Below are 21,621 nucleotides of genomic sequence, written 5' to 3' on the forward strand. Positions count from 1 at the left end.
GGTTTTGGATTGTTGTGTTTTCTTTTTTCATTTGTTTCCATATATTTTTAAATTTCTTCTCTAATTGCCTGACTGACCAATTCATTCTTTAGTAGGATGTTCTTTACCCTTCATGATTTTGGAGGTTTTCCAGACTTTTTCCTGTGGTTTATCTCAAGTTTCATAGCATTGTGATCTGAAAGTGTGCATGGTATGGTCTCAATTCTTTTATATTTATTGAGGGCTATTTATGACCCAGTATGTGATCTGTCTTGGAGAATGTTCCATGTGCACTCGAGAAGAAAGTATATTCTGCTGCTTTAGGATGTAGAGTTCTAAATACATTTGTCAAGTCCATCTGGTCCAGTGTATCATTCGGGGCCCTTGTTTCTTTACTGATTTTCTGCCTAGATGATCTGTCCATTGATGTAAGTGCAATATTAAAGTCCCTTGCAATTACCACTTTGTTACCAATAAGATTGGCTATGTTTGTGATTGTTTTCTATATTTGGGTGCTCCTGAATTCGGAGCATAGACATTTATAATTGTTAGGCCTCCCTGATGGATAGATGTTGTAATTGTCATATAATGCCCTTCTTCATCTCTTGTTACAGCCTTTAAAGTCTAGTTTGTCTGCTATAAGTATGGCTACTCCAGCTTTCTTTTGACTTACAGTAGCATGATAGTTCTCCATCCCCACGCTTTCATTTTTTTTTTGTTTGTTTTTTTTGTTTGTTTGTTTGTTTTTTCAACGTTTATTTGTGGGACAGAGAGAGACAGAGCATGAACGGGGGAGGGGCAGAGAGAGAGGGAGACACAGAATCGGAAACAGGCTCCAGGCTCTGAGCCATCAGCCCAGAGCCTGACGCGGGGCTCGAACTCACAGACCGCGAGATCGTGACCTGGCTGAAGTCGGACGCTTAACCGACTGCGCCACCCAGGCGCCCCATCCCCACACTTTCAATCCTCAGGTCTAAAATGGGTCTCTTATAGATAGCAAATAAATAGGCCTTGTCTTTTTAACCATTCTGATATCCTGTGTCTTTTGATTGGAGCATTTAGTCCCTTTACATTCACTGTTTTTATTGAAAGATATGGGTTTAGAGTCATTGGGTTATCTGTAGGTTTCGCAGTTGTAGTGATGATGTTCTGGTACTTTGTGGTCCTTGCAACATTCCACTCACAGGGTCCCTCTTAGGACCTCTTGTAGGGTTGGTTTAGTGGTGATGAATTCCTTCAGTTTTCGTTTGTTTGGGAAAACCTTTTCTCTCCTTCTATTCTGAATGACAGGCTTGCTGGATAAAGGATTCTTGGCTGCATATTTTTCCTGTTCATCACACTGAAGATTTCCTGCCATTCCTTTCTGGCCTGCCAAGTTTCATTAGATAGGTCTGTCACTAGTCTTATGGGTCTACCTTTGTATGTTAAGACCCGATTATCCCTAGCTGTTTTCAGAATTCTCTCTTTATCCTTTTATTTTGCCAGTTTCACTATATGTCAGGCAGAAGATTGATTCAAGTTAGTCTGAAGGGAGTTCTCTGTGCCTCTTGGATTTCACTGTTTGTTCCCTTCCCCAGATTGGGGAAGTTCTCAGCTATGATTTGTTCAAGTATACCTTCAGCCCCTTTCTCTCTCTCTCTTTTTCTTCTGGAATTCCTATGATACTGATGTTGTTCCACTTGATTGAATCACTTAGTTCTTTAATTCTCTCCTCGTGATCCTGGATTATTTTATCTCTCTTTTTCTGAGCTTCCTCTTTTCCATAATTTAATCTTCTAATTCACCTATTCTCCCGTCTCCTTCTTCAATCCATGCTGTGGCCACCTCCGTTTTCTTTTGCACCTAATTTATAGCATTTTTAATTCATCATGACTATTTTTTAGTTCCTTGATCTCTGCAGCAATAAATTCTCTGCTGTTTTCTATGCTTTTTTGAAGCCCAGTGATTAGTCTTATGACTATTATTCTAAATTCTTGTTCAGTTACATTGTTTATATCTGTTTTGATCAATTCTTTAGCTGTCCCTTCTTCCTGGAATTTCTTTTGAGGAGAATTTGTCTGTTTCATCATTTTGGCTAGTTTTCTGTCCCTTATGAGTTTTAAAAGCTTGTTATGTGCTCTGCATCTGTGACCACTGCTATATTAAAGGGGGTCATACACTGTCCAGGGCCTGGCCCTTCAGGAGGTGTTTTTTGGGGAGTGTTACTTGTTCTCTGTTGTTGTGACTTTGGTAATTTTATTTCCCTACTTGTAATGATCTTATGGACCCTCCACCAGGTGTGCTTTGATTTGTTCCTTGAAGTAGCCCTAGAAAGGAAAACAAACAGACAAACAGGAAACAAAAACACACAAACACAAGACAAATAAAACAAACAAACAAACAATGCAAAAGCGAAAAACCAGAAACACCAGCTATAAGTAAAGAACAGGGTAGAGCTGATGGAAGAGCATATACAAAGATAGAAATGACTGGGGTTGGTGGCGGGGTGGGGAGAGAAAATAAACATTGACCAGGCAGAGAGACTAAACGGCTTAATCCAGAGAGAGAGAAAGGAAAATAAAGAAGGAGAAGGGAAAAAGAAAGGAAGATAAAATTACCCAGACAGAGAAACTGTATGGCTTGATTATTCCAGAGAGAGAGAACAGAAAGTAAAGAAGGAGGTGTAGAACATGTATCAGGGGAATGGATTAAATATGTCTGCTTAAACAAACCAACAATTGGAATATCCAGCCTAGAGAAGGGAAGAAATAAGAAGGAGAAAAGGAAGGAAGAATATATCCAAATCACAAGAATTGTCCTAGAATTAATCCAGGCAATTCAGCAACACTGGTCTGGAGGAGGGGGCCGTCTGGTTCCTCAGCGTCTATCCCGCTCCAGTAGGCACACAGTTACCTGGGATGGAGGGACGTGGTTTGGTGTAGGCGGGTCCGCCTCCACTGTGGGCCCTGCGGACTGATCCCTGAGGCCCTGCCTTGGTGGTGGTGGGGAGAAAAATGGCAACCCCCCCCCCCCAGTCTCTTCTCCACACACCTAGTGTCCCAAATCACTCTGTTGGAGTCGTCCTCACTGTGCTGCTGGTGCAGATGGGGTAGTCCGTCTCGCTCCACCGACTCCTATGCCCCGGCACTTGGCTGGGATTTAAACTCACGCTCTGTGCGCCTTGGCACTGGGGAAGCGCTTCTCTATGCTGATATGTGGTCCCAGCTGGTTTTGTCCCGTGCAGCAGCACTTCAGGGAGGTGACCGCTTTCTCCTATTGTGGACTGTGCCCCTAACCTACCACTGAACCCAGGGGTGGCTCCCCTTTTCCCCAAGTGCACGAATAGGGCAGCCAGCCCCAGTCTGGAGAAAGCCCTGCAGTTAGAGATGGGATCCCTCTCCGTCCCTGTCAGAGGTTTTTCTCTCGTTCAGATACAGTCCTATGCTTCCCCAGACACTCTTTCTTTTCTCTCTCTCTCTCTGCAGAAGGGGATCCTTCTCCTCCAATGCCTACACGGCCCGTTTTATGTCCTACCATTCACAATCACCCGCCTATGGACCATCTGGTTGTCCTGATGTCTCCCTGTTAGACTCAGTCTCTTTTCTTCCAGACTCTTGGGGTTCAAAGTCCTTTGGCTTCAACCCTTCTTTGTTTGAGAGACGCAGGAAGTATGGATCTCCCTACTTCTCTACCATGTTGGCCCCTCCACCTAGAGCTGGTTCTTAAGAGATAAACAGAGCCATTGAATGAGGCTGAGAGGGTGAGCAGTCAAGATGTCATTTGATGCAAGAGATAATGTGAGCTACATTGATAGGTGATTTCCTCCAATGTCCATATATCCATATAGCCTATTTGGGCCGAAGTAGCAGATTTAATGAAAGATCTGATCCTTAAACTTTCAAATTATAACCCATTTAGGAAGAACAAAAATGTCATGGCCTCTCTACTGTATTCGTAGTCACATGGGTTAGTTTACTGTTGCTGCTAAAGAGAGTCCATACCTTACAGATTTTGCACAGTGCATCTCACTGGTATAACCTCCATTACTTCCAGAGCCAAAAGGGAGTCTCAGAAATAGTTTTTGGCCTTCTGGCCCTTCCTATCTAGAAAGGTAGTACAGAGGAATATGGAAATGAATGCTGAGGGCCTCGGACAATAACCATCTCAAGACAACACTGACAATGCAAGGAAAACCAAGTGTTCTTACTTATTTAAGGAACACTATTATCTGCTCCTGTACATTTGTGCTAGAGCTTTGAAGTACTGCCAAGTTTTGCATAGAAGCCAGACTTCATAGTGGAAGTGTCCTCAAGACACACGAGTCCATGTGCCGTTTTGTTAATGACCATTAATTAGTAACCCTTAATAACTCAGTAGGTTACAAGTAAGTAGCTCTTGTTGCCATGTAAAAATGTGTGTGGATCTGAGCATGATTGATCATAAGAACTGAAGGAAGGATATGACCCTGAGGTCAGGAAATCCTCATGACCATCAGTGGGCCTTGAATTATACTTTGAGAAACAGTGACCTGAGCTGTGGTTCTCAAACCATCAGAATGGTTTACAGAACTACTAAAGAACACCCTGGCTCATTCCAGTAGGTCAGGATCTGGTCCATTAATTTTTACAATTTTCCCAGGTGATTCTGGTGCCAACCATCGTTTGAGAGCCACTGAGCTCATAAATTTGAAAGGTGTAGGTTAAATTTTGGAGACTCTTGAAAAATGAAGCCACCAAATTGTACAGAGGGGAGGTTCCAGGTTTTTTGGGGCATGAAGGTTCTACATTTTTTAGGGACTCTCCGTAAAAGAATACAAAGTTATGAATGCAAAATTAGGTATAAAAGTGAATATTTACTTCTAATAAAACAAATCACAACAAAATATCGAAACCTTAAAGATTCAGGTCCCTTTTCTCTTTAGACAGGTTATCATAAATATTCACCTGGAAGATTCCTAACCGCAGCCTGGCCTTCCGCTGTTCCCCCACCCCGCCCCCTCCCAGAACACGGTTCAGCTCCCAACAATTACCTGCAGATTAGGATCCTTGAAGCTGAACTTCATTAACTTCACTGTAAAATTGCTTGTGGTCTGAGTCTTGCCCAACCTTTCCTTTTCCCTTCTCTAGTCCATGCCATGCACTGTTGTCAGAAGCCTGTTGTCCTAGTCTGGGTATTAGCTGGTAGGTGCCGGAGCTAACATGGGACATTCCTCTTAGAAGGAGGACAGAAGGTATCTTTCAATTATAAGACACTGTGTTACCAAAACTGAACCTGTAGTGTATATATTCAATCCCAGCTCCTCTGGTTATTGTGTGTCCTCATGCGTATCACTTGGCTTTTTTTTTTGAATCTATAAAATGGAGACTAAAACCACGCCTACCTCACAAGGGATGTTGTGAAGTTTAAACAAGAGAATGCATGAGACAAGCTTATCACAGGACCTATAATATAGCCAGTGCTCAATAATTTATCTGTAATCGTGATTTCAGAGTAAACATATATAGCAGAATAACACATATTTGATTGTGCTGATGAAAGCAGCAGTACATTGAACAGTCTGGAATAGAGATGGCTAGTCATTTTAATCTGGCTTGATCTCATTATTACCAATGTGTTTACTTTCCTCATTAAGTTTTTATTTAGGCCAGTGTCTTTTGAACAGTGTTCACTGATTCCCCAGAGTTCCTTGGTCTTCCCTTAGACCTTCACCCATGCCTCAGCCAAATAACCTCTGCACTGATCTCTTTTATCTTTAGATTTCTAAATGTTTTCTCTACAGAAACAGGTTTTAAGTAGTTTCTAATTCCAGTGTATCATGTGGGGATGAAGAGAGCCAAGAGTGTTACTGTATTCAGTGTGATAGGGAAACTCATTAAAACGTGATGAGATCATTCAGATTTGTTTAATTATATTAGTTAGGCAATGTCTGTTTCCTTCCCAGGAGCATAAGCTTGGAAAAAAATTAAACCATTCCTTGTTTCCTGAAATTTCCATTTCTCAAGTACAGTGTTCAGTCTAACAAGACCTGCTGTTTCGCCACATCCTTGTATAGTCTTTATTGCCTCTCTCCACCTTCTACTTCCCACCTTCACTTAACACTGTAAGAAAGCCTGGAACACAGATGCTGGAATAGTCTCCATGGCAACTGGGCTTGTTACTAACAAGGTCATGGCTTTGTTTCTATCCCCACACGTGCCAGCTTCACAACCAGAAGCCGTGTTCCTGCAGCAAAGATTGCACCCTACCCCTGGCCAGCTGTCTCCTAAGGGCACCCAGCCAGGCACATGGGATCCAAAGAGCATATACAGCTCAGGATATGGTCACCACCACTCTGAGCAAAGCTTGAAGCTGAGTCACTGATGTCTTCTTCAGAGGGGATGAATAGCTCTCTCACCTGAATACCAGAGTTCTCTTGCAAAGTACATCTCCAGGCTTCTGCAGAGCAACCCAGGGAGCCAGGTCACTTAGAAAAGACATAGCTTCTCCTTCTTACTCCATTGGCTCAACATTGTAGATGTCTGTCCACCCTTTCATCCCCCACCCCATCCAGGCCTGCTGACAATCTTTGAGCACTTACTCAGTGCCCAGCACTGTGCTGAGTAAGGTCCAGACATAATCTCATGTCCTCAGTTTTATGAGTATAGGAATTATTATCATAATACCTGTCTTACCCACAACAAAATGGTCAGAGAAATTAATTCATTTCCCCAAGATCAACAACTACTTACAGATACCTCCCACACACACTTCTATTCCAAGGGTGCCAGTAAATTCAGTGGCATAAAACAACATAAACTTATTACCTTACAAATTCTGGAAGTCAGATGTCTAAAATGGATTTTACCGGGCTGAAATCAAAGTGTTACTGGTGCTGTATTCCCTCTGGAGGCTTAAAGGGACTCTTTTCTTACTTTTTCTAGCTCCTGGCCCCTTCCTCGATATTAAAGCCAACAGTGACAACTTGAGTGTTTGTCATATTGCATCACTCTGATACTGTCCTGCCTCCCTCTTGCTCAAAGACCCTCATGATTACTTTGGACCCATCTGGATAATCCCAGATCATCTTCTCATTTTGAGATCACCTGATGAGCAACCTTATACCTTAATTCCCTTTTGCCATGTGATCTAACATTCAGTGGTTTCGTGGATTAGAACGTGGGTATCTTGGACGGCAGGCGTTATCCTGCCTACCACATTCATGTATCGGAAACCAGGGTTAAAACAGAAGAAACATGGCAGTTCATCAGAACATACAGCCATGACCTCGTTTAGTTAATTTTGATGGTCCAAACTCAGCAACAAAAACGGTGTCCCACGGTAACTTGGCAATTTTAATGTATGAAATAACAATACTGATTTTGCTAAGTTAAAAATGTGCTGGTCCTGAAGTTTTCTGTGAACTCTCATTTTCAGCTAATTGATGGCAAAGAGATAAAGCACCTGAATGTCCAGTGGCTCCGAGCACACATGGGCATCGTGTCCCAGGAGCCCATCCTGTTCGACTGCAGCATTGGTGAGAACATTGCTTACGGAGACAACAGCCGGGTGGTGTCACAAGAAGAGATTGTGCGCGCGGCCAAGGAGGCCAACATCCACCCCTTCATTGAGACACTGCCTGACGTAAGTCTTTCTCCAGATTAGGAGCCCAGGAGCCTGTGGCAGCCTCCCTGACCCACAGTTTGATTTCTATAGACCTGGTTTCCCAAAGGTGAAGAGAAATGAGCAACCAAAATACACACCCACCTGTACACAACATCTACCCACACTTTGTATCCCCATTTGCTATTATGTTTGCCTGATTACCCAACTAGCTCTCCCTGTGAGCAAGCCTGACTGAACAGTGCATATCTGGGGCAGGTCTTTCCCTCTCAGACTAAGTGTAGGGCTTGCAGGAGCAGGCACAAGCCCCTCTACCCCAATTTCTGCCTTCCGTCTGCCTCCTTGCTGCTCTCCCCCAAGCTGCAAACCTACCTGGGTGGAGTTGGGCCAGGCTGGAGAACTGAGCCCATGTCAGAAAGAAGCCTCTCCCTGAAAAGAGCTGAACCCTTGGAGTGGATGTTGTAACATGTAATCTCTCACCATTGCACATTTCATGGGTCCCAATCTCTGCTTATAGGGTTGATTATTGAAACCGTCTTTGGGGCTCCCAGGGCTGTTGTCTGTGGATGCCCTCTAAATTCTTCCTGGGAAGTTAGATAAAAGGAACCTCTTGCATTACATTAAGCCCCTTAGGTCCTGAGTTGTTTTGTTTTGTTTTTTTAATGTTTATTTATTTTATTTTTTTAAGAGAGAGAGAGAGCAGGGGAGGGGCAGAAAGAGAAGGAGACAGAATCCCAAGCAGGCTCTGTGCTGTCAGCAAAGAACCCAGTGTGGGGCTCGATCCCATGAACCCTGAGATCATGACCTGAGCTGAAACCAAGAGTCAGACGCTTAACTGACTGAGCCACCCAGGTGCCCCAGGTTCTGCGTTTTGAAGTCACCTTGATCTGGTATATCTATACCCCCTCCCATTATTACTAGTTTTCTTATTAGGAAGCACCCCTAAAAATAAAGCTCAGTAGCCTCAAACCAGCAGAAGGCAATCTCCTTATGCAGAAGGATGGCAAAAACAGCTGGCTCTGTTTCCCAAGGTTTCCTTTACCTGAAGCTCTTCTTCCAATAACTTCTGCCACCACATCATAGACCTCCGGGGAGGAGGAATTGTCCCTCTACCCTCCTTTTTTTAATTAAAAAAAAAAAAAATTTAATGTTTATCTATTCTTGAGAGAGTGCGGGGGGAGAGAGACAGAATCTGAAGCAGGCTCCAAGCCCTGAGCTGTTAGCCCAGAGCCCGACAAGAGGCTTGAACTCATGAACCACTAGATCATGACCTGAGCCGAAGTCAGACGCTCAACCAACTGAGCCACCCAGGCTCCCCCTCTTCCCTCCTTTTAACCTTCTCACCCAGCTGTGGATAATTGGTCCTTCCCAAGGCTACAAAACTTGAAAGATATAGCTTCAACCCCCTTTACTAGTGATCTGTCATTAAGTATGTTTTAAAGTATGGGCATTGACCATCATATTAGAGCTGCTGCATCAGAAACTTTGGAGGTACAGTTTAGCAATGTGTGTTTTAATGGCCCAGTTACCAGGTTGCACTTTGAGAGCCACTGGGCTAGTGGTTAACAAAGACAAACACAGAGAGTAAATACTAACTAGCTTATTAAACATACCTTGTCCTCTGGCATTCATTATTTGTCTACCAGAGGAACCCAACCTTTCTGGGCTCCTGGGCTCTCGCACACAGAGCACACACCTATAGGTGTCATGATTCTTTCCCTCGGTGTCTAGATACACAAACAGAAGGCAGAACTCCTTAAGTCTTATTTTTTCTGCCCAAGGACCCACTTCTTTACCTGAGTGATTCCTACTAGGAATTCCTCACCCTGCAAGAAGCTAGTCAGGTTACCAGCTTCCTTCAGGGTGACGGCCCTGCCTTTGCCTGCTTCAACAGGATCGATATTGGCTCAGTACAACTTGAGAATGCCTGCACTCACATGGGACACACTACATTGCTCCTGCCACCTTTTTTTCTTAATGTTTAATTATTTTTGAGAGAGTGTGAGTGAGGGAGGGGCAGAGAGAGAGAGAGAGAGAGAGAATCCCAAGCAGGCTCCGCATTGTCAGCACAGAGCCTGATGTGGAGCTTGACCCCACGAACTGTGTGATGTGACCTGAATGGAAATCTAGAGTCGAACACTTAACTGATTGAGTCAGCCAGGCACCCTGTGGCTCCTGCCTTCTGAGGCACCTGCAGCTCTGGGATGGAGCCGGTCAAAAGCATCTGCTGGAGCCTCACCTGGGGTCCTCTGACTCCATCTGCACCTGGACATCTCAATCTGAGTGCCAGTGAACTAGGGTTACCAGGTAAAGCAAATAAAAATAGGCAATCCTGTATAGAACATGAATTTGTTGAGTCAAATTCTGGATGCAGGATTAGAGCCCACAGTATTGTTTTCTAGGTTGTGCATGCTGTCGTTTCTTGTTCCTCCTCTCCCTTATATATCCTCGTAACTCCTGTTCCTATCCTCCTATTGAATAGTTAATGACAATTACCTACTGTGGGAAACTATATCTGAAGAACTTTGGAAGAACTCTGAAATCAAAAAATTTTAGAGATTTTAGCTTTTAAAGTTAGATATCAAAGTGGAATTCCTTACCATCCATTAAAAGTATTGAAGCATTAGAAGATAGTTTATAAAAACAGATACCAAAAGGCTAGCATCCCAAGAATTTCTTCCCTCCCTGACTTTAAAATAATGCAGAGAGCACCACCTGCTGGTTGTAAGATGAGCTTCATTTATCTCTGCATGGCCTGTACAAGTCAGATTTCTTTCATCAAAACCAATCTTTGTCCCAAATATAATGAAATCAGAAGACTGGAAGAGACTAACATTATAAAAGTATTCTTCCTGATAAATTTATCGACTTGTTTATACAAAAACATAACCTCTAAAACCCAAATGTCTGTTTTCAAGGAGAGAGATCAAACCTGCCTTTTAGAGCTCCATTTTTGTCGTTTAATTCTCTATGAACCCATTCTCAGCTTCTGAACTTAAATTTATTGTGTGTGTTTATGGTAGTAGTTGTCCTGTTTTCTCTGAGCAAACTGTTCTTGAGAATTACCAGTTCTATGTTTCATAATAACAAAACCCTATTCACAGAAATATAACACCAGAGTAGGAGACAAAGGAACCCAGCTCTCTGGTGGCCAGAAGCAGCGCATAGCAATAGCTCGTGCCCTTGTGAGACAGCCTCGTATTTTGCTTTTGGATGAAGCTACATCAGCTCTGGATACAGAAAGTGAAAAGGTAAGAATTTAATTCATTTGCACTCGAATTGGTTGTCCTTAAAAGGTTTACATTTATCTCCCTCTCTCTCTGCCCCTCCCCCACTCACACTCTGTGTGTGTCTCTCTCTCTCTCTCTCTCTCTGTCAAAAATAAAGATTGAAAAAAAAAAATTTTTTTTTTAATTTTTTTTTTTTCAACGTTTATTTATTTTTGGGACAGAGGGAGACAGAGCATGAACAGGGGAGGGGCAGAGAGAGGGAATCAGAGCATGAACAGGGGAGGGGCAGAGAGAGGGAGACACAGAATCGGAAACAGGCTCCAGGCTCCGAGCCATCAGCCCAGAGCCCGACGCGGGGCTCGAACTCACAGACCGCGAGATCGTGACCTGGCTGAAGCCGGACGCTCAACCGACTGCGCCACCCAGGCGCCCCGAAAAAAAAAATTTTAAGGGGAACCTGGGTGGCTCAGTCGGTTAAGTGTCTGACTTGGGCTCAGGTCATGATCTCACAGTTCCTGAGTTTGAGCCCCGGGTCGGGCTCTGTGCTGATAGCTCAGAGCCTGGAGCCTGCTGCTTCACATTCTGTGTCTCCCTGTCTCTCTGCCCCTCCCCTGCTAGAGTTCGGTCTCTCTCTCTCTCTCTCTCTCTCTCTCTCTCTCTCTCTCTCTCTCAAAAATAAAGATTGAAAAAAAAATTTTTTTTAATGTTTTACATATATGCTTCTGCCTTCCACAGTAGAGAACAAAATTCAGCCCAGATACGTTGATTGTTATTTATGTCTGCTGTCAGCGGAATTTAAACACTTTCTGTGGCTGTTATTCAAGAGAACAAGATGAAGTAGGGGAAATCAGTCTTATAGCACTTAGGCTCCAAAAAGCAGCCCTGGATCTCTGTATTGACCTACGAAGCTGTGTCAGGAAGCCAATTTCCTATTTCTACTGGTGGCATCTCCTCAGCAACTATATAAAAATGCAGGAGGTTAATACGGTGCAAAAGCTGATGGTATCTTAAGATACATATTAGTAATCATTTTCAGTTTAAGAAAAAGTTGAGTATTCAGGTATCTGAAAGACAAGTTAATTGTGAGCCATATACTCTCTTAAAAATGCCAGAAGTTCAGCCTATGCTCAGTCTTCCTGAATTTGCTTTATTGCTGGACCGGAGGGTGGCTTTGAAGGATGTTGTGTGGGTGGACATACCTGTACACGTTTTTAAATGACCGGACAGACTGCATTTATTGTCATAACTTTGAAAACAGATAACTCCAGCCTCAGAACTAATCCACACTTGGATTACTTCCTGGCTTTGTAAATTCTGTTATATTTCACTGATACCATTATTAAAATAGGAGGACCTATTGTTGGAAGAGAGTGAGCCTTATGAAGGAAGAAAGGAGAGGACTGTTTTTTTACCAGCATTAATGTATGTGGTTACTGATCAGGTTGTCCAAGAAGCCCTGGACAAAGCCAGAGAAGGCCGCACCTGCATCGTGATCGCTCACCGCCTGTCCACCATCCAGAACGCAGACCTAATAGTGGTGTTTCAGAATGGCAAGGTCAAGGAGCATGGCACACATCAACAGCTGCTGGCTCAGAAAGGCATCTACTTTTCCATGGTCAGTGTCCAGGCTGGAGCAAAGCGCTAGTGAACTGTGACCTTATGACCATATAAATATTTTCTATTTGTGTTAAAATATGGCACTTAATCAAAGTTAAAAAGCGAGCACGTCACTGGAAACGCTATGTAGAATTATCTGTTTAACATTTCCTTTCGCAGCTGAAGATCATTCCACCAAGTTCAGAGCCCTCAGGCCTTATCATTAAAGGAATCGAAAGAAATATTATTGAAAGGAATAAAACACTGGTGTTAATTGCATTATAAAAATTTGTAGAATAATTCAAAGTAGATTTTGTTAATAAATAGTGTAATTTTTGTTTATATTTTCTTATTTGTAACTTACTGCCTTGCTGAAAGATAATAGAAGTGGCAAAAAGTGCTGAATGTTTGCATAAAGTGCTATAATAAAACTAAACTTTTGTATGAGCATAGTCATCTTGTCTGAAATGCTTGTAAATGATCATCTCCCAATTGGAATATTGAAGATTCTGTCTGCATTTGAAAAAAAAAAAAAGACTTGTTTTAAAAACTCCCATTAATTGTGAGAATGTTAAATAGTGTAAATAATCCCTATTATACATGTCTATTCACACTGGGTCCTACAGAACCATCTGCTTTCATGCTTTGTGGGCTTGATCCTACTGGTTCTTACGTTTCCACATTATGATGGCTCTTAAACCAACCGCATACATCAATACAGAATTTTAGAGGTGGGAGTGCAACCAAGGATGCACAGTTGTTAAGTGTCTACTCTGATATACATCAAACATTTTGCCTTGCTCTGATAAAGGGCTCTTACGGGATTTTAATTTTTTTTCCCTGAAAGGAAGAGAGTGAATCAGGGAGGGGCAGAGGGAGAGAGAGAGAGAATCTCAGGCAGACACCATGCTCAGCACAGAGCCTGACACGGGGCTTGATCTCACAACCCTGGGATTGTGACTTGAGCCAAAATTAAGAGTTGGATGCTGGGGGTGCCTGGGTCTCTTGGTTGGTTAAGCATCCAGCTTCAATTCAGGTCATAATCTTATAGTCTGTGAATTCAAGCCCCATGTCAGTCTCTGTGCTGACAGCTCAGAGCCTGAAGCCTGCTTCAGATTCTGTGTCTCCCTCTCTCTCTGCCCCTCCCCCGCTCACGCTTGTCTGTCTGTCAGTCTCTGTCTCTCTCAAAAATAAACATTAAAAAAAAGACTTGGATGCTCAACTGACTGAGCCACCCAGGTGCCCCTATTTTTGCATTTTAAAAAATGCAGTAACTCTTTTTCTGTTTCGATAATGAGTCACTTTTCCTGATAATTGGTTGCTTCCAAAGCTGATCCTTCTGGTGGCAGATGTATGCAAACACAATAAAAAAAGAAAATAGCACAAAAGAATGATACTCTGACTACAACAACAACAACAACAGCAGCAACAACAAAAACCACTACAAATAAGATTGAAAATAAGATTGAAAGACCAGCTGGGGAAGAGTATTTGCCATATTTATTGAAAAGAATTGATGGGTCAGCTGGATGGCTCAGTTGGTTGAATGTCCCACTTCAGCTCAGGTCATAATCTGACACTCGTGAGTTTGAGCCCTGCATCAGATTCAGATTCTGTTTCCCTCTCTCTCTGCCCCTCCCGCACTCACATTCTGACTCTCTTTCTCAAAATAAATTAAAAAAAAGACTTGATAACCTTACTACATAAAGAATTTTTTTAATGTTTATTTATTTATCTTGAGAGAGAGAGCAGGGGAGGGGCAGAGAGAGGGAGAGAAAGAATTCCAAGCAGGCCCTGCACTGTCTCCGCAGAGCCCTACACTGGGCTTGATTTCATGAACTATGAGATCACAACCTGAGTTGGAAATCAATAGTCAGATGCTCAATGACAGACCCACTCAGGCACCCCATAAAGAATTATAAAAGGAAAAAACATGCCATCACCTCCAAAGAAAAATGGGCAAAGGACGTGATCAGGTAATTCCCAAGAAGAAATACATTTTTTTAATTAATTAATTTATTGTTTAATTTACATCCAAGTTAGCATATAGTGCAACAATGATTTCAGGAGTAGATTCCTTAGTGCCCCTTACCCATTTAGCCCATCCTCCCTCCCATAACCCCTCCCGTAACCCTCAGTTTGTTCTCCATGTTTCTGAGTCTCTTATGTTTTGTCCCCTTTCCTGTTTTTATATATTACTTTTGCTTCCCTTCCCTTATGTTCATGTTTTGTATCTTAAAGTCCTCATATGAGTGAAGTCATAGGATATTTATCTTTCTCTGAGTAATGTCGTTTAGCCTAATACCTTCTAGTTCCATCCACATGGTTGCAAATGGCAAGATTTCATTCTTTTTGATTACCAAGTAATAATCCATTGTGTGTGTGTGTGTATATACCACATCTTCTTTATCCATTCATTTGTCGATGGACCTTTGGGTTCTTTCCATACTTTGGCTATTGTCGATAGCTCTGCTATAAATATTGGGGTGCATGTGTCCCTTCGAAACAGCACACCTGTATTCCTTGGGTAAATACCTAGTAGTGCAATTGCTGGGTTGTAGGGTAGTTCTATTTTTAATTTTTTGAGGAACCTACATACTGTTTTCCAGAGTGGCTGCACCAGTTTGCATTCTCACCAGCAGTGCAAAAGAGATCCTCTTTCTGCGCATCCTCGCCAACATCTCTTGTTCCCTGAGTTGTTAATGTTAGCCATTCTGACATGTATGAGGTGCTATCTCATTGTGGTTTTGATTTGTATTTCCCTGATGATGAGTGATGTTGAGCATGTTTTCATGTGTCAGTTGGCCATCTGGATGTCTTCTTTGGAGAAGTGTCTGTTGCTTCCTGTTTTTTGCCCATTCCTTCCCTGGATTATTTGTTTTTGGGGTGTTGAGTTTGAGAAGTTCTTTAAAGATTTTGGATACTAACCCTTCATCTGATATGTCATTTGCAAAGATCTTCTCCCATCCCGTCGGTTGCCTTTTAGTTTTCCTGATTGTTTCCTTTGCTATGCAAAAGCTTTTTATTTTAATGAGGTCCCAATAGTTCATTTGTGCTTTGGTTTCCCTTGCTTCTGGAGATGTGTTGAGTAAGTTGCTGCGGCTGAGGTCAAAGAGGTTTTTGCCTGCTTTCTTCTCTAGGATTTTGATGGCTTGCTTCCTACATTTAGGTCTTTCATCCATTTTGAGTTTATTTTTGTATATAGTGTAAGAAAGTGGTCCAGGTTCATTTTTCTGCATGTCGCTGTCCAGTTTTCCCAGCACCATTTGATGAAGAGACTGTCCTTACTCCATTGCATATTCTTTACTGCTTTGTCAAAGATTAGTTGGCCATACGTTTGTGGGTCCATTTCTGGGTTCTCTGTTCTGTTCCATTGATCTGAATGTCTGTTTTTGTGCCAGTTCCATACTGTCTGGATGCTTACAGCTTTGTAATACATCTTGAAATCCAGGATTGTGATGCCTCCAGCTTCAGTTTTCTTTTTCAAGATTTCTTTGGCTCTTTGGGCTCTTTTCTGCTTCCAAAAAGAAATATGTTTTCTTTTAAAGTACACAGTCTCAATAATGAAGGAAATGTAATAAAATACCCTGGAGGAATAACAGCAGTTTCATGGTGGAATAAGATGTCCCTTGTTTTGAGGGCTCCTGGGTGGTTCAGTCAGTTAAGCATCCGACTTTAGCTCAGGTCATGGTCTCACGGCTCAGGAGTTCGAGCCTTGCATTGGGCTCTGTGCTGACAGCTCAGAGCCTGAAGACCACTTCAGATTCTGTGTCCCCTCTTTGCCCCTCCCCTGCTCATACTCTGTCTCTCTCTCCTTCACAAATAAACATTAAAAAAATTAAAATAAAAAAATATCCCTTGTTTTTTTCTCTCCACCTCAACAACAATAATTTAGCACCTATCAACAGACAAAAATGCCTCTGTGGGAGCTGTGAGATCCAGCACCATAAGCCATCAGTCCTGAGGAGTCTCACTGACTTGTGTGTCAGGAAATAGGCATACACATTTTAGTCCTGGCTATGGACGCTGCAGTGGCCTGTGAACTGTCTCCAAGCCCTCTCAGCCACAGTCCTAGAAAAAAAACACTGTTGGACAGTCACCCATGGATGAGAGAGACTTTGTAGAAGTTCAGGAGTCCAGAGGAGAAGCTACAGCAAAAAAAAATTAGAACAACAACAAAAATACTAGCTTGAATGCATTGGAGAGGGTCAGAAGAACAGTTTGATTTGATTTGTACCACCCTGCTCCCAAGGCAACATAACTGAGGGCCCAAGAAAGATCTTAGCCCCAGACTTCTCTTGTGGAGGGAAGCGAAAGGGTGAATGAGAACCTGACTTCCCCAGCTGTGCAGAATGCTGTACGGAGGTTTATCTGCCTCATCCAGAGGACTGAATCTAGAGCTGCATGGCTTTAGGAAATGGGAAGAAACTGAGAGAGCAGCAGATTGGACTCTCAGAGGTCATGGAAGGGACACAGATCCTACCAAGCGTGTCACGGACTCTATCAAGAAACTCACCGGCAAGCCACCAGGAGTACCTTGCTTGCAGATCCCCTCAACTGGCCCACGGAGCACCCTAGTGCTTAGTGTTCTTCACTCACACACACATAGCCCCTCCCCAGTCCTGTGTCTGGATCTTTGTACAAGTTCCCAAAGGTGATGGCAAGAGCTACTGAGCATACGCAGAAGACTGACCCGAATCTGTGGACCAGGGAGAGACCACAAACTTGAGCTTTACTGCTACTTTCAGTAAAACAAAAGGAAGACGGTCAAAACATGGCCTGGTGTGGAGTCAAGTGAAGGCACACGAGCTTAAGAACTCTTCCAATAAAGGAGTAAAAAGTGTGGATCAGCTGTATCCATAGAGAGTCTAATGAAACCTTCAAAGTACTAGCAGAGCTGAGGGAAGATATTTCTCTCCTGATGACAGTTAATAAAGACTGGAGATGACTGGTACTTTGCATGGGAAGATAGTAATGCAAAACTTCAAGAAATATGAAAAATCAAGGAGACATGACACCATCAAAGGGTCACAATTAATTTTCCAGTAATTGGAAAATGTCCTGTGACATGGAGCTCTGTGATTTATCTGGTAAAGAATTCAAAATAACAGGTTTTTTTTTCAATATATGAAATTTATTGTCAAATTGGTTTCCATACAACACCCAGTGCTCATCCCAAAAGGTGCCCTCCTCAATACCCATCACCCACCCTCCCCTTCCTCCCACCCCCCATCAACCCTCAGTTTGTTCTCAGTTTTTAAGAGTCTCTTATGCTTTGGCTCTCTCTCACTTTAACCTCTTTTTTTTTTTCCCTTCCCCTCCCCCATGGGTTTCTGTTAAGTTTCTCAGGATCCACATAAGAGTGAAAACATATGGTATCTGTCTTTCTCTGTATGGCTTATTTCACTTAGCATCACACTCTCCAGTTCCATCCATGTTGCTACAAAGGGCCATATTTCATTCTTTCTCATTGCCATGTAGTACTCCATTGTGTATATAAACCACAATTTCTTTATCCATTCATCAGTTGATGGACATTTAGGTTCTTTCCATAATTTGGCTATTGTTGAGAGTGCTGCTATAAACATTGGGATACAAGTGCCCCTATGCATCAGTACTCCTGTATCCCTTGGGTAAATTCCTAGCAGTGCTATTGCTGGGTCATAGGGTAGGTCTATTTTTAATTTTCTGAGGAACCTCCACACTGTTTTCCAGAGTGGCTGCACCAGTTTGCATTCCCACCAACAGTTCAAGAGGGTTCCCGTTTCTCCACATCCTCTCCAGCATCTATAGTCTCCTGATTTGTTCATTTTGGCCACTCTGACTGGCGTGAGGTGATATCTGAGTGTGGTTTCAAAATAGCAGTTTTAAGGAAATTTGATGAACTTGAAGATAACATGGAAAGATAATTCAACAAAACCAAGAAAACAATACATAAACAAAATGAGAATTTTTTTTTTAATGTTTGTTTATTTTTGAGACAGAGAGAGACAGAGCATGAATGGGGGAGGGTCAGAGAGAGGGAGACACAGAATCTGAAACGGGCTCCAGGCTCTGAGCTGTCAGCACAGAGCCTGACGCGGGGCTCGAACCCACAGACTGCGAGATCATGACCTGAGCCGAAGTCGGCCGCTCAACCAACTGAGCCACCCAAATGAGAATTTTAACAAAGAGATGGAAAATATAAAAAAGAACCAAGCAAATTCTGGAGCTGAAGAATATAATGAGTGAAATGAAAAATGTAAGGGAGATCATTAACAGAAAAGATTAGTCAGAAGAAAGAGTCTGTAAGAAATAAGACAACAATTTTGAGACTATCCAGTCAGAGGAGAACAAAGGAAAATGAATGAAAAAGAGTGAAGAAAGCCTATGTGATCCATAGAATATCATCAAAGGAACCAGTTTCTGAATCATTAGAGTTCCAGAAGGAGAAGAGAGGAAGAAGGGAACAGAAAACTTATGTAAAAAAATAATAGCTGAGAACATCCCAAGCCTGGGAAGAAATTGGATATTCAAGTTCACAAAGCTCATAGATCACCAAATAAAATCAACTTAGATCCCCTTCCATACATATTACAATAAAATTATCAAAAATTAAAGACAAAGACTCTTAAAAGTAGGAAGAGAAAAATTAAAAGCTTGTACCTTACAAGGGGCCCCTATAAGGCTAATCCTTGGGTTTTTCAACAGGAACTTTGTTGGCCAGGAGACAGTGGGCTGATACATTCCAAGTGCTGGAAAAAAAAAAATCCCTGCCAACCTGTCTGGCACAGTTCTTCAGAAATGAAGGAGAGAGACTTTCCCAGACAAACAAAATCTGAGGGAATTTATCACCACTAGACCTGCCTTACTAGAAATGCTGAAAACAGTTTTTCAAGCTGAAATGAAATGATGCTAATTAGTAACATGAGAACATATGAAAATTTACAAAATACTGGCAAAGCTAAGTATGTAGTCAAATTTATAATACTCTAATACTATAATATGGTTAAGTGTGTTAAATGCTTAACTCTAATATAAAGGTTAATGGACAATAGTGTTAAAATAACTATATAGCTGTAATAATTTGTTAATGAGTATATGATGCAAAAGAGGTAATTTGTGACATTAAAAACATAGAAAGGGGCAATAAAAGTTTAGTGTTTTTGTATGCTAGTTTATGTATGTTTTGTAAAAGACCCTGTTATAAGATGTTTTATGTTAGCCACATGGCAACCACAAAGCAAAAACCTACAATAGAGTCACAAAAGATAAAAAGAAGGAAATCAAAAGTTACCACTATGGAAAATCATCAATTCGCAAAGGAAGGCAGCAAGAGAAGAAAGAAACAAGGGAACTACCAAACAGCCAGAAACAATAATATGGCATTACAAGTCCTCTCTATCAATAATTATTCAATGTAAATTGAATTCTCCAATCAAAAGAATAGAGTGGTTGGATGGGTAACAAAACAAGATGCAACTCTATGCTGCCTATGAAGAGACTCACTTCAGCTTTAATGACACACACAGACTAAAAGTGAAGAGATGGAAAAAGATATTCCATGCAATAGAAACCAAAAGAAATCAGGGGTTGCTGTACTTATATCAGACAAAATAGACTCTAAGCCAAAAACGGTAACAAAAGAAAAGAAGGTCTTTATATAACGATAAAGGGGTCAGTTCATTAAGAAGATATAATAATTGTAAATACGTATGCACCTAACATCAGAGAATCTAATATATTAAGCAAATACTACAAGACATGAAGGGAGAAATAGACAATACAATAATAGTAGGACACTTCAGACAATACCAGAGGACTTCAGTACCCCACTTTCAACAATGGATTGATCATCCAGACAGAAAATCAACAAAGAAAAGTTGGACTTGAACTACACTTTAGACCAAATGGTTTAACAGATGTAAAGAACATTCCATCCAATAGTTACAGAATATATGTTCTTCTCAAGCACACATGGAGCATTCTTCAGAATAGGTCATGTGAGAGGTCACAAGTCATAGCAAATTTAAGAAGATTGAAATCCTACCAAATATCTGTACTGACCCCAGTAATATGAAACTTGAAATCAATAACAGGAGGAAAGCTGGAAAGTTCATAATAATGTGGAAATTAAATAACATGCTCCTCAACAAGCAATGAGTGAAAAAAGAAATCAACATGGAAATGAAAAAAACATCTTGAAACAAATAAAAATATTGAATGAAAATGGAAACACAACATACTAAAACCTATGAGATACAGCAAAGGTAATTCTAAGAGGGAAATTTATAGATACAAATATCTACATTAAGGAAGATCTAAAATAACCTAACTTTACACCTTAAGGAACTAGAAAAAAGAAAACAAACTAAGCCCAAACTAAGCCCAAACAAAGATCAGAGCAGAAATAAATGAAATAGAGACCAGAAAAACAATAGAAAAGATCAATGAAATTAAAAGTTGTTTTTTTGAAAAGAAAAACAAAAGTGACAAAACTTTAGTTAGACTGAGGAAAACAGAGAGACAAGTCAAATAAAATCAGAAATGAACCCCCAACTAATACCACAGAAATTCAAAGATTTATAAGAGATTACTATGATTACATGCCAACACATTGGATAAATCTAGAAGAAATGGATAAATTTCTAGAAGCATACACCCTACCAAGACTGAATTGTGAAGAAATAGAAAATCTGAATAGACTAGAAACAAATGAGGAGATTGAATCTGTAATCAAAAACCAACGAAGAAAAGCCCAGGAACAGATGCTTTCACTGGTAAATTCTACATTAAAGAATTAACGCTACACCTTCTCAAACTCTTCCAAAAAAAAAATTAAGAGGAGAAAATACTTCAAAACTCATCTTAGGGGCGCCTGGATGGCTCAGTCCGTTAAGCATCCGACTTCAGCTCAGGTCATGGTCTTGCGGTTCATGAGTTTGAGCCCCACGTCGAGATCCCGTCAGGCTCTGTGCTGACAGCTCAGAGCCTGGAGCCTGCTTTGGATTCTGTGTCTCCCTTTCTCTCTTCCTCTCCCCATGTTCTGTCTCTCTCTCAAAAGTAAATAAACATTAAAAAAAAAAAAAAGACTCATTTTAGCCAGACCAACATTGCTCTGTTACCTAAGCCAGATAAAGATACTGCAAGATACCCAAAACCAAAATAACACTGTATGTTAATTGTACTGGAAAGAAAGAAAGAAAGAAAGAAAGGAAGGAAGGAAGGAAGGAAGGAAGGAAGGAAGGAAGGAAGGAAG

General features: G+C 41.5%; 1 protein-coding gene across 1 annotated transcript in view; it reads left to right on the top strand.

Annotated features, from left to right (window-relative positions):
• ABCB1 (ATP binding cassette subfamily B member 1) overlaps positions 1-12,830 on the top strand; it is a 248,730-nt gene extending 235,900 nt beyond the window's left edge. Inside the window, exons 26-28 of the mRNA XM_086696779.1 lie at positions 7,372-7,578; positions 10,662-10,808; positions 12,229-12,830. Of these exons, the coding sequence (XP_086552905.1) occupies positions 7,372-7,578; positions 10,662-10,808; positions 12,229-12,432 (558 nt within the window). The 3' untranslated portion in view covers positions 12,433-12,830. The remainder of the gene's footprint in view (positions 1-7,371; positions 7,579-10,661; positions 10,809-12,228) is intronic.
• The last annotated feature ends 8,791 nt before the right edge of the window (positions 12,831-21,621 follow it).

Source organism: Puma concolor, chromosome A2, assembly GCF_028749965.1.
Source record: "Puma concolor isolate L17-30 chromosome A2, mPumCon1.1.hap2, whole genome shotgun sequence".
NCBI classification, from domain to species: Eukaryota; Metazoa; Chordata; class Mammalia; order Carnivora; family Felidae; genus Puma; species Puma concolor.